Raw genomic sequence first — 13,871 nt, 5'->3', positions numbered from 1 at the left:
CCCCTGACAAGCATTCCAGTTCACGGCCCCAGCCCATTCCTGTTCCCCTGTACACATGCATCAGTATTGCCAGCTGGTACTAATTTCAATTCATTGCGTCAGCCTACAACATTATCGTAGATACAGGTGGGACTCAGTATGTCTCAGGAACATCAACTGTATATGTTTATATTACTAACAGATATGTACAATTACATCCTTACACACACACACACACACACACACATATATATATATATATATATATATATATATATATATATATATATATATATATATATGTCTGGATCTTTAATCCCCACTACTATGAAAACTGTGCAACGAATATGTATGTATGTGCAAACTGCAGAGGCGACAGGATGTTTATAAGGCAAAGTATATTTTATTGATATAATAAAAAATCACAAATACTGTATATATGATGACAAAAATCGTTAATATACACATGGAAATGTTTCATCCATAGCAAAATAAATTATAAAAATACTGTAATTTATAAATATCACATACATAATATAATTAACATATGTTCTTGATAAATAAAAACCCTTAAGTCTTCTTAGATATAAAAAATACAGCAGTGGGTATTTCTCTTTGAAATTTGTCCTGCAGTGAAAGCACATCAAAATAGAGTTTAAGAATAATACAATTACATTCTTACCTTGTATCATCTTCAGTATTCAGTCTAATTAACGTAGAGCATAGGTCAGAATTTCGAAACTCTCTTTGGTCAGATGCCACATTGCTGAGAAAATAATGGAACAGTCAAAAGCTAAGATTAATCGATTAGATTCCCGTTACGTCATTACGATGGTAGATGACACTAATGGCCCAGTATTCTCATCGTAATTAATTTTTACTCCATATTCAAAACTATTTTAGCAGTTCTTGAGAAGAAGTGATTACAGGGAGCGACTTTCAGTGTCGTATGTCGCGGTTACCCTTACTTGATCGACACGTTCCGAATATCTGCCATGGCTCCTTTTGAATACATTGGACTGCATTCAATGAAAATCTTCGAGAGTCATCATAGAGTCTTGTGAAGAGACTTTTACAGATGGAGACTGGATTATTTTGATATTTTCATCCTCTTAACTTCTCCTTTGTCATATAACGTATTCTGAGCTTAAGTGTAATAACTACAAATTATTTCTTGGCGCAGTTCGTCGTAGTACGGTAATACTTCACTCTCTCGCACGTCAGACAAGTGTTCAAGACCTACGCCGAATGCCAACCCAAGCGCCTCCCTTGATCCCGAGCGACAGGTTGTTGGGCTGGATGACGAGCGGCACGGGCGTCTTCTCCACCACGCAGAAGCTGAACCGCGACAGCAGGTGCGCCATCACAACCTTGGTTTCCATCAGTGCGAACCTCTGGGCTGAAACACGACAGTTGTGGTAAGAAGCAGACTGTATAGTATTGGAATTTTTTTGCAAAAGTGAACAACGGCTTTGTAATCAACACCACGACACATTTTCCGCCGTTAGGAAACAGGATATCCCAGGAGGAATGGTCGACGATCAGCGACGTGACACGAGCGTTCATTCGAAGCAAAGAAGTCTAATAAACATGGCCTCTAGAATTCAAACCTTAACAACTATGAGAGCTTATTCACGTTTGCCACTGTGAAACACATCTGCAGAACAATTGTTCATACCTCTTAAGATACACACATTAGAGCCCACGTTTACTTTTTCCTCTTTTTCTTTTTGTTTTGCTTTGTATTAGTCCATATTATCACCTCTCAAAAGATAGAAAGTAAAGAGCTTCCTGTAGAAGTAATTCGTTTCACAATATCGAAGACGAGTAGGTGTTCAGATTTGCAGTTAAAGTCAATGTTTACTACACTTTTTAACTTCGAATGATCGTTCCTGTCATTTCACAGAATACTCACCATTCCACCCTGAATTTTACAGACAATTATAGCAAAAGAAAATGTAAATGGCTATACTAAACCTTGAAACAATTCTAGAGGAAACAATATTGGTCAGAAACGAATATCATTCTTACAATATTGGCCACGAACATTGGATATGGGGAGCAATTGCAATTACAGAAATGGTAAAACCACTGGATCATGGGGATTAAATGTGCAAAACTTCAAGTAGCACTACTGCTGCCCCCAAAATCTTTGCTCTTGTAATTGGAGACCATTTGTTGAAAACCTGAAGGGAATTGAAAAACCTTAAAAGCCTTTGGTGACATCTGGGGAGTGAGTGTGGTGATCGGCTGAAGGACACAGCTACAAATTTACTCGTCCTCATACTGATCACGATAGACGCTCATTGAAGATTGTGACGAAATATAAGAGCATATGTGGTGTCTATTCTTTCAGACATGTCGAAAAGAACAGACACCGTTTTGATCTTGCAGCTACAATAAATCAAGACTCAAAGGAATGAAAGACATCAGCTGCCAGTAGGCACTGATTTATATCAGTACGGCAAGTTTAAAATTTGTGTCATACCAGGATTCAAACTGGAGTCTCCTGCTTACGAGGCAGATGCACAGACCTCTACGCCGTCTGGACACGGTGGTCAACGCATCTGTATGGATCATTGGCCGTCATCGCCTTAGTTATGTGGTGTGTATTCTTTCGGGCATGTCAGAGACCATTTTGGTGCTACAGCCACATCAAAGGAACACCTCTGGCTTGCACCACACATCCCACACGCTGCACGTTAAACGATTCAGGTGGCCATCGGTGGTCTGGGATGCCTTAGATCATCACTTGAAAAGCAACATCGCGCGTCCAGCCTGCTACTGCCAAGTTTCTGTGTTGTTTGGACTATTGTAGCTTTGTGTACCACTGCGAACTAGGGCTGTCTGCGAGATATCCTGCTCCACATGTCCACGGCATGCAATTCCCATCATAACATTTGCTCAGAAACTGGTTTTGATGGTTGTGCATTCGCTGACAGCAAAAATTGTTGTCGGGTTCGAAACCAACTGACTCACAAGACGTGATCCAAACGGCTAGGATATTACTATGACCGTTGTTGTTACATCATTTTAAATGACTGCGAGTTATATGCCACGCCTTGTTGGCAAGCTCAAGAGTGTGCCCTGATGCGCGAACAAATTTGGCAGTTTCATTCACGAAGTGTTCATAGACACATCTACACACGTGATCCTTAATGCCACTCTGTCATGACTACATGTGTGCTGAAGCTATACAAGCGACTGGGATGTCCACGACTATGTTCGCTTTGGAGCGTACCCGAGCATCTGGTACCAGTTTCTACAGCATCTGCAGCGTTCCGAAGAGAGCACTATGGGGCTATATTTTGTTCAATTAGATTACAATAACATAGATCTCTATATTTTGTTCAGTGAGGTTACTATAAGATAGTTAAACCAAGAGAATTAAACTGTCAACTATAAACAGAGTCACATGATTCGTTTTTAACTTGTAAGAACTCAAGAGAGACAGTAAAAGCGGGACACAACAAAGACTTACCGATGCAGACTCGAGGTCCGGACCCGAATGGATAGTACGTGAACGGTTTGATGAGGTGCTTGTTCTCTGGGCTGAAGCGCTCGGGGTCGAAACGTTCGGGGTCCTCGTAGTTCCTGGGGTCGTGGTGAATGCCGTGGACCGGCACCCAGATGCCTTCTCCAGGCTGGATCTCCAGGCCGGGGCAGCTCTCTGTGGCCGGCAGCTTGTAGGCGCGCACGCACTTGCGGTCCAGCACAGCGCCGGGCGTGTACATGCGCAGTGTCTCTGTGTGCAGCAAGAGAACAACTCCCAGCTAAGCCAGTGAAAATACTGCTGGGGTCCACCACCGGTGGAAGGCAGCATGCGTCTTATTGTTATAACTTTTTTCCGTCCTCAAAAATTTTAAAAAATTTCTTAAAAGTACTTAGTTTTACAAGCACAGACAAGGTCGAAAAAGTACCGCTGACAGAGCACGTTGAGTCTGTTTTGGGAATTGGAAAAAGGGTTGGCAAAAGGGAAAACCTTTCCAAAACTCTGAAATTCCTATAATTTTTGAACACACTCCGTATCTTAAGTGCTACATGTGAAGACATAATTTGTCTACTGTTTTGGGAATTCGATAAAGCGTTGGCAAAAGGGAAAATCTTTCCAAAACTCTGAAATTTGACCAAAAACTCAATAACAAACAACGAAGTGAGTGCGGAGGCTTTATTTTTCTTCAAAAGCTATGACTTTTTCTTGTCACAAATCTGGGCGTTTATTTTTATTTTTATTTTTTATTTTTTTCTGAGGTACATGTCTGTGACCACGCTGTTGGCTTGTCTGTGGGTAGAGTTCAGTTTTCCTTCGCACTGGAAAAACGAACGTTTAAATCTCTGCGTGTGAGCTCTGATTCCTCTTCGCATTCGGAGGAGATAATTTGTGACAGAAATTTCATCAGAAAATGCTGCCGTAACAAAAATGCCATTGTTTTAATGATTGCCACTGCAATTCGCGTATCACGCGCGTGGCACGCTCTCCGCTGTTTCGTGATGATACAGAATAAGCTGCCCCTCTATGAACCTCTCCTGTGTCCTCCGTCAGTTCTGCCTGATGAGCATCCCACACCGCGCAGCAATACTCCAGGAAAGATAAGTGTTCTGCCAGTAAGTCGCAGTCTTTGGTTCCCTTTCCCCACAACATTATCGACACGGTTGTTCCAGCTTAGGTTATTCGCAACTGCAGTCCCTAAGTATTTAGATGAACTGGAAGGCTTGTGATTTGTGTGATTTATTCTGTAACCGAAATTTAGCGAATTGCTTTTAGTATTCATGTGGATGAATTCAAACTTTTTATTGCTTAAAGTCAATTGCCACTTTTCGCATCATACAGCTACCTTGTCTATATCATTTTTGTAGTGCTTTTGATCATCCGATGACTTTAAAAGACAGCAAACGATAGCATTAGCTGCGAACAATCTGAGAAGGCTGCTCAGATTGTCCCCTAAATCGTTTATATAGATCAGGAACAGCAGTCGGCCTACAACACTTCCTTGGGAAATGTCGGATATTACTTCGGTTTTCCTCAACGATTTAATTTCAGTTGCTACGAACTCTGACCTTTTTCACAGGAAAACACGAATCCAGTCGCACAACTGTCCAATCCCACAACTGAGACTATATTCCGTAGTCACACCATTCGTTCAGAAGTTGCTTGAAAGGAACAGTTTCCGAAGCCTTCCGACAATCTAAAAGTATGGAATCAGTCCGAGATCCTCTGTCGATAGTACTAGTTACTGCGTGTGGATAAAGAGCTAGTGATTTTCCACATTAATGATTTTTCTGAACACGTTTGACTATTTGTCATTAAATCGTTTCTTTGGAGGTAGGCTAATTTAAAATGCTCGAACACAATATATATCCCAAAATCCTACTGCGAATCGACGTTAGTGATAGGAGTCTCTTAGTCCTATTTCTTTTCGTAAGTTCTGATTCTTCTTATTGGCCGTTCGACCTAGTGGCAAGAATTCACGGTTAAATATTTCATTAAACTCAAGGAACGTAATTAGCTTATCCTTCACAAAAAAAAAAATGGTTCAAATGGTTCTGAGCACTATGGGACTTAACATCTGTGGTCATCAGTCCCCTAGAACTTAGAACTACTTAAACCTAACTAACCTAAGGACATCACATAACACCCATGCCCGAGGCAGGACTCGAACCTGCGACCGTAGCAGTCGCATGGTTCCGGACTGCGCGCCTAGAACCGCTAGACCATCCTTCACATTTTATGGCACCTATCATGCTATTTTGCGTCTTGGCGATACAGAATGTTTTCACTGGGGCTGTCACACATTTGAATGATTCCACATCCTTGTGAGCAACATTTAACAGCCGCCCGAAGTGGCCGAGCGGTTCTAGACGCTGCAGTCTGTAACCGCGAGACCGCTACGGTCGCAGGTTCGAATCCTGTCTCGGGCATGGATGTGTGTGATGTCCTTAGGTTAGTTAGGTTTAACTAGTTCTAAGTTCTAGGGGACTAATAACCTCAGAAGCTGAGTCCCATAGTGCTCAGAGCCAGCCAACGTTCAACATTTCTGAACCTTCGCTGCACTCTGTTCCGTTCCTTTAGCAAAATTCAAAACAACTTCGCGGTTCCATTTTTATACAACATAAACAACCGCCAATACTTCAGTTGTAGAATTCTGGAACACGTTTTATGCTCACGTATTGTGACTTTTCCGGAGGCCGGAAATCTCCTCTGCAGCACCCCACAAGGGTTCAGAAAACAACCATCGCCTGAAACCCAGCTCGCTCAGTTCGTGCAGGAGACTCGGGCGCCCAGGTAGATGACGCGTTCCTTGACTTCCGGAAGTCGCTCTACACAGTTCCGCAAAACCGCCTGATGAGCAAAATACGAACGTACGGAATATCAGACCAACTATCTGCTTGGACGAAAGAGTTCCTAGCAAACAGAACACAGCATGTCATTTTCAAGAGAGAGAAGTCGTCAGACGTAAAAGTAACTTCGAGTGCGCTCCAGGGAAACGTTAAAGGGCCATTTCCGTTCACAATTTATGCCCTAGAAGATAACGTTGAAAGTTCCATGAGGCTTTTCGCGGGTGATGCTGTTATATACAGAGAGGTCGCGAAGCTAGAAAAGTGTAGCGAAATGCAGAAAGACATGCAGGGGACAAACGCTTGGTTTAGGAAGTCGAAATTGACCCTCAGTATACATAAATTAAATGTAATAGCAATGTATAGAGAGAAAGACTCTTTATTGCATGATTACACGATTGCAGAAAAGTCACTCGAAGCAATTAATCCCACAAAATATCTAGAAGTATACGTACATAACGAATTAAAATTAATCGCGAGTAAGAGCAGATGCCAGATGGACTCACTGAAATAGGACTCAGGAGATGTAGTTGATCAACAAAGGAAGCAGCTTACAGACCATTCGTTTGACCAATACTTGAAAACTGCTCGACAGCATGGGAGCCACGACAGGTAGGACTGACAGGAGGAAAACTGGAAATCTGTGGTAAGTTCCTAAGGGACCAAAATGCTGAGATCATCGGTCCCTAGGCTTACATACTACTTAATCTGATTTAAACTAACTCACGCTAAGGACAACACACACACACAGCCATGCCCGAGGAAGGGCTCGAACCTCCGACGGGGGAGCCGCGCGAACAGTGGCAACGCGCCTTGGACCGAGCGGCTACCCCGCGTGGCTCCAAATAAGAGCAGCGCGTTTCGTTACAGGTTCATTTACTAACCGCGAACCGCGAATGCGTCACAGAGATAATCACCGAATTTCAGTGGCAGGTGCTACAAGAGAGGTGTTCTGCATCGCGGTGTGGTTTATAGTGAAACACGTATGTAACGTAGCAGCGATGGTGAGGCACGTTAAAATCTTTGACCAGAGAGCCTTTTATCGTGGCTAGTATGCGCTTGACCGCGCGAGTGTTACGAGCAGTACTCTGTCGGTAGCAGTAGCTCAGTTCAGTTGCGTCCAGTAGTCGGTCGGTAGTAGTCGTGCAGTACAGTTGCGAGCAGTCTGTCAGTGGGCAGTCTGTGAGCAGTGCAGTATGTCGGTAGTAGCAGCCCAGTGCAGTTGTGTGATGTAGTCTGTCGGCAGTAGTGGTCTAGTCCTGTTACGGTCGCGAGCGGGACGCAGTCGCAGGCGTCGACATGGGTCTCTGGTCAAGATGCTGAATGAGGTATATTGTTAATTAAGGTAACCATCAGATAATGTAAAGTTTATTTATTGTAATTAATTTTCAACAAGTGCCCCAATAATAATTTTGATTTCAAAGCAATATTTTTAACAAAAGAACTATTTAATTGAACGAACGATTTCCTTCCATTTCCTTTAAAGAAAAGTTTCAGTTAAATTTAAAAAAAAAAAAAAAAATATTACTTGCGATGCAGTTCCTCCAAGCCGTGGCCAACAATAAGAGCAGAAATTTGACATGCAGTTTCAATGAGGTAAGAAATTAATTATGATTTTTCGCACAGGGCCAAAGACCGATATTTCGGTTTAATTGAGTTTACATTGTCACTGAAGTCTCACTAGCATTGAATTGTTTTTCATTATTTTCGTGACAGCTTACACCATGAGTCTGATTGCGATTCTCATTTTTATTGTCATTAAATTTAATTGCTAGGGAGGTTACGTTTGGCTCCCATTTCTATTAAATATTGTCATTTAAATTTCGGTGGAAAGGTTACACTTGGCTCCCATTCATTTATTATTTCTGTCTTTTAAATTTTTCTGGGGAGGTTACACTTTGCGACACCCAGTCCAGGATCGAATTTCGTTGAGAATCTTTTGAAAAACAGTCAGATATCTGCTCTTATTTGCTTAAGTATAATTAGGATTTGGCGCTACGCTTTTACTAATCTTGTGACTTTCTTTCTACAGGTCAACGGCAATTCCTTGCTCTGTTGTATTTGTGTGTTGTTTTTACATTGTGCTTATTTCATTTGTGAATAATTGTGACTTTAGCAAAAATGCCGCGAAAGACTATGAATAGTGTATCGCGAGGTATTATGAACGAAATTACCGACTTAAATAACGTGACCGGTAGTAATTGTGACAATCCTGCGTTCACTGACAATCAGTGCGTTCCAACCATTAATAATGATGTAGACCTTAATGATGAACAAACGAACTCGATTGTGTCCTCTGTTGATTTGACGACAATCGATGACGCGGGGCGCCCTATTGTAATGAGCGCTGCCCAGCATAACACACCCGATTTGGAAAATTCAAGTAACGTACAGACAAATTTGTCTAATGAAAATGAACAGGATACACAAAGTGCGATGGATTTATTTAATTCCGAAATAGTGAGTGACAGTGTACGTCCGACTGATAATCCTTTTTGTAAATTGCAGAATGACCAAATGGTCACACAAAGCGCGACAATTCCAGGTACACAATCAAACAGCACAGATAATGGAGTAGGTAATGTTACTTTGGATCAATTTATGGCAATAATGCTACAGTTTAGGAACGAACAGAACGAAAAACAAGACAAACTTTGTGAACAGGTCATACAGCTTAATGAAAAATTAGACGTCTTTCACAAACAACTTAACGAAACAATTGATAAAAGTTTCGAACTCACAAACGAAAAACAAGACGACCTTAAAGAACAGAACAAACAAGTTAGTGAGCAGATTACAGCTGTTACAGTGCAATGTCAGGACAGTACAGAACAATTACGTGAGGATACTAAGACTTGTGTTAATAACAGTAATGAAAAAGTTGGCACGGTTGCACAAGAATTAAATAGTACACGTGTAAGCACAACAGAATTACATAAAGGCGAGATTATTGCAGTCACCGAACAATGTTCAGCAAACGAAACACAGATACACGAAATTAATGCAATCACTGAACAATGCCCTAAAAACGCAGTACAGATTCGCGACGAAGTTAATTTAGAGTCAGTGGAAGTTTCACACACTCCGAATACGGAAGTTGATGAGAAATTTGCACGACAGATCAACCAAATTGACGAAAGTGTTACAGTAACAGAGTTGAAAACTATTTCAGTCACCAATACGTCACAGAATCCGCCACTTTGCGAGCATTTGTCAGAGTCACGCAGCGTGTATAATGTGAGCAATTTACAAAGACTACGCGACTTAAAATCCGAAAAGCTACGCGACTTAAAATCTGAAAAGCTACGCAACTTGAAGTATGAAATGACACAGACAAACAGATTCACACACAAACCCGAACGTGTTTTCAAATTCAATGACGAGTACGTAGATTACGAGCAATTTTTATCCGCAAGAAAATGTAAAGAATTTAATAATGACAGAACACAGGTACACGCTTTGAGCTGTATACGACAATTTGTTTTTATGCTTTCACCGCTATTGCCTGTAATGCAGAAGCTAGCTTTGAACCAGATGCGACTATTTATTTTTGTATTTACAACAGCATTGCCTATAATGAAGAAACTAGAATTAGCATGCAGACAGCAATTTATTTCTGAATTTGTACCGCCATTGCCTATAACACAAAAGCTGAAATTTATTTGCAGTGCGTAAAGACCTCAGGGGATTCATTACGCTTTAATGAATATGTGCCGTAGCGAGCATAGGGCCCCGAGCTGTAGTAGTGCTGTTTCATCTTTAGTTTTCTGCACTGCTGCCTTCTCTTCTACTATCCTTTATGTCTATCAAAAGTGCTCTTTAACTATTGCTCTATCTAGAACTAAGAATATGTAATGAAAACCCAATATGACAAATCTTTTACCGAATGTGACAATTTTCAGTAGGCACTCCCGTAATGACAACTACCGCCGTAATTTTAATTACAGATAAAATCGTAATCATCAGTATGTATAAAATTTTGAGCAGTCGGAACCACATTTTTGTAACAATAGATGTTTTTCATCACAATAGCATGAAAGTCAGCCGCTTAGCATACCTAACCAACAATGCAGTCTACAAGGTCAACCAAACTTTAATGTTTCGCCAAGTGGACGTATAGTCCCTGGTCCAACAAATAGTAACGCACGGCAGCAAGGAAACAACTACGTACAAAGAAGACAGTATTTCAATTCCTATCGCAATGCACCGTATAGGAATGACTTTCACGACAGACGTAAAAACGATGAGCACAATTATCAGCGTACATATAATAACAGTCGGTCTCACCAACAGCAAAATCATACGCAAGAACACATTCTCATGAATGAACCCGACTGTAGGTACCATCCAGAACGTAATACGTCTGGAAGAAGTAATAGAACAGTTCAAATAGTAGAAATGCCACAACATCCAGCTGAAAATAGTAACACATCAGATAGAATCTGACTAGATACTGTACAGGTCGCATCTTCCAATAATACAAGTACTACTTTAGACACACAGAATGTTATTCACGAAAATGTAATTACTTTTGACGATATCAGAGACACTCTCTTGCAGGAAAGACCATTTGTTCAGAAAACTATTTCACATCCTGTTATCGAAATTAAAATTGGTTCATCGAAATTCTCAGCAGTAATCGATTCCGGATCACCTATATCAGTAATAAATGAGGAGACTTTCAACGAGAGCAACAAAGAGAATACGTATCCGACATTACCATTAGGCAAAACAAAAGTGAAAGGAGCAGTACCGAGTAAAGGAGTAGACGTTAAATTACAGACGCATTTATCATTTTGTATTGCAGGTCATACCTTCCACTCAAATTTTTGGATTGTTCCTTTATTGACAACAGACGTAATTTTAGGTACGAATTTTCTGGTACAACACGACGCAGTTATTGATTTTCAGAATTCTTATTTAATGGTGAAGGATGAAAATATACAATTTGCTATAGAATTTCAGCACTCACTATCTGCGGAAGAGCAAACAATTAATCGCACAGAGGTCATTTCCGCGTCACATAACATAGACTGTAATCCCACATTGTTCACGGATACGTACGTACACAACTATAATACTCCAGACGAAGCTGACTACGACGTAATACAGATGATTTCTGATAAGGTTAAAGAGAGCAGTGCAACTACACACAACGAACGAACGCAATTACACGAAATTCTTTTACAGCAAGCTCCAGTTTTCGACAACATTCCTGGTACTATGTCCGGATTTATGTATGAATTTCAAGTCAAACAGCACGACACATTTAAAGCAAAGCATTATCCCATTCCGTATATTCATAGAGAACAGGTTAAAAAGGAATTGCAGGATATGCTTGACCAAGCAATTATAGAACCGGCAGTTAGTCCATACATAAACCCGCTACATATTGTTAAGAAAAAAGATGGCTCACTTCGCCTCGTACTTGATTCACGTCACATTAATGACATTATTATTAATGAAACAGATCGACCACAGACACTAGAGGAACTTTTACAGAAATTTCATGGTACAGCTATTTATTCCACACTAGATTTGAAATCGGGATTTTGGCAAATTCAACTTCATCCGAACTGCAGAAAATACACAGCTTTTCTCTGTTTTGGCGACTGTTATCAATTTTGCAAATTACCATTCGGCTTAACTATTTCTTCTGCAGCTTTTATTCGCGGTTTGAACACAATACTTCCGACAGAACTTAGAGACAGAATTACGACGTACGTAGACGACATTCTTATCGCAGAAGCTAACTGGTCTGGACACAATCTGATTCTTGAACAACTGTTACAAACTTTTCGTGCACAAGGACTTACAGTTAATCTTAGTAAATCGCACTTTGGCAAAACTTCCATAAAATTTCTTGGACACGTCATTTCAGCAGAAGGCATTGCGCCAGATCCGGAAAAACTTCAAGCTCTACGTGACATTACTGTTCCTACGACGAAGAAGCAATTACGCAGTTTTTTGGGCTTAATTAACTTTTTTCGTAAATTTATTCATCACTCTGCTTTAGACACACCCAGATTATGCCAATTAACAGGTAAAAACACTATTTGGTCATGGGATAAGCAAGCACATTCTGAATTTGTGAACCTGAAACATGCTTTGTTGAATGCTCCACTTTTATCGCACCCAGATCTTACTAGACATTTTTCCATTGCCACCGACAGTTCTAACACCGCTTTAGGCGTACATATTTTTCAGGAAATAGAAGAAGATGGCTCTACAGTAATTAAAAACATCGCATTTGCAAGCCGCATTCTGTCACCTGCTGAACGAAATTATTCCGTTACAGAACTGGAAACACTATGTGTTGTATGGGCTTTCACGAGATTTCGGCACTTTTTTTATGGCAGACATACCACCGTCTACACAGACCACAGAGCGATACAATTTTTACTTTCGGCTAAGTTCACTCACGACAGATTAAGCAGATGGAAACTTTATTTACAAGAATTTAATTTTACAATAGTTCACATTCCCGGCACACAAAATGTTATAGCAGACGCACTATCGTGTTCCCTGAGCAACAATCAGCAAGACGTAGCAGCCAACTTCTGCAAAGCAAATTTAAGTGTCATGTACATTCAGCAAGTTGCATTTGAAAACTTTATTTCATCGTCATTACAGGACATAGCACAAGAGCAAAATAAAGACAACGTGTGGAAAGAAATTAAACACCTTTGGCAAGATAGGAATAATGTTACGATTAGAAACCATTGCACTGTACGCAATGACATACTGTTTCGCCGCTCTCATCCTGACAGCAACAATTGGTTATTATGCATTCCTGACGAACTGGTTAACAAATTAATCTGGTACACTCATTTAAGTTACGCACATTACGGAGCAAGAAAATGTTTTCTTATACTGAGACAGAACTGTTATTTTACCAACATGGAGAAACGGAAACGACGAGTTTTAGCGTCTTGTAAAATTTGCCAGAAAGCTAAATCAGACACCACTTCACATATTCCTCCTTTATATCCCATTGTACCTGTTAAATTAAAACATATGGCCGCTGTAGACATTTTTGGTCCGATTCCGAGAACTAACAGAGGTTTTTGCTACATCTTTGTCGCTGTTGAACTCACTTCAAAATTTGTTACTTTCACTCCGTTACGCAAAGCTACTGCTAAAACTGTTTCGAAAGCATTTGTAAAACATTTTCTATTTCATGTAGGGCATGTGTTGAAAGTAATTTCTGACAATGGATCACAATTTCGTTCTAGCATATGGACACGCATGTTACGAGCTAGAAACATTTCTCCGATTTATATATCCAAGTACCATGCTTCTTCGAACCCTTGTGAACGGTTAATGAAAGAAATTGGTAAGCTGTGCCGAATATACTGCCACAAAAGACATATTGATTGTGATACACACATACTCTCATTCCAAGATGTAATTAATTCCATTCCAAATGAATCCACTATGCTATCTCCGTCTGTTATACTGAAAAACGTTGAACCACCAAACAAAATTAAAGAATTAGTAAACTTCCCTAAATGTTGTCGCCTACGACACCATGAAATAATTGACATTGCGCTGAA

At 40.4% G+C, this 13,871-nt stretch overlaps 1 protein-coding gene across 2 annotated transcripts in view; it reads right to left on the bottom strand.

Moving 5' to 3' along the window:
• Window positions 1-443: 443 nt before the first annotated feature.
• Window positions 444-13,871, bottom strand: part of LOC126458625 (cytochrome P450 9e2-like) — a 53,443-nt gene continuing 40,015 nt past the window's right edge. The window contains exons 7-8 of one of the 2 annotated variants that reach the window (XM_050095792.1): window positions 3,461-3,724; window positions 444-1,378 (exon numbers count right to left, since the gene is read on the bottom strand). In XM_050095792.1, the coding sequence (XP_049951749.1) occupies window positions 1,212-1,378; window positions 3,461-3,724 (431 nt within the window). In that variant the 3' untranslated portion in view covers window positions 444-1,211. The remainder of the gene's footprint in view (window positions 1,379-3,460; window positions 3,725-13,871) is intronic. The other variant, XM_050095793.1, reaches the window with a different exon arrangement.

This window comes from Schistocerca serialis, chromosome 2 (assembly GCF_023864345.2).
Source record: "Schistocerca serialis cubense isolate TAMUIC-IGC-003099 chromosome 2, iqSchSeri2.2, whole genome shotgun sequence".
In the NCBI taxonomy this organism is placed as follows: domain Eukaryota; kingdom Metazoa; phylum Arthropoda; class Insecta; order Orthoptera; family Acrididae; genus Schistocerca; species Schistocerca serialis.
This window is presented reverse-complemented; position numbering and strand designations above follow the sequence as displayed.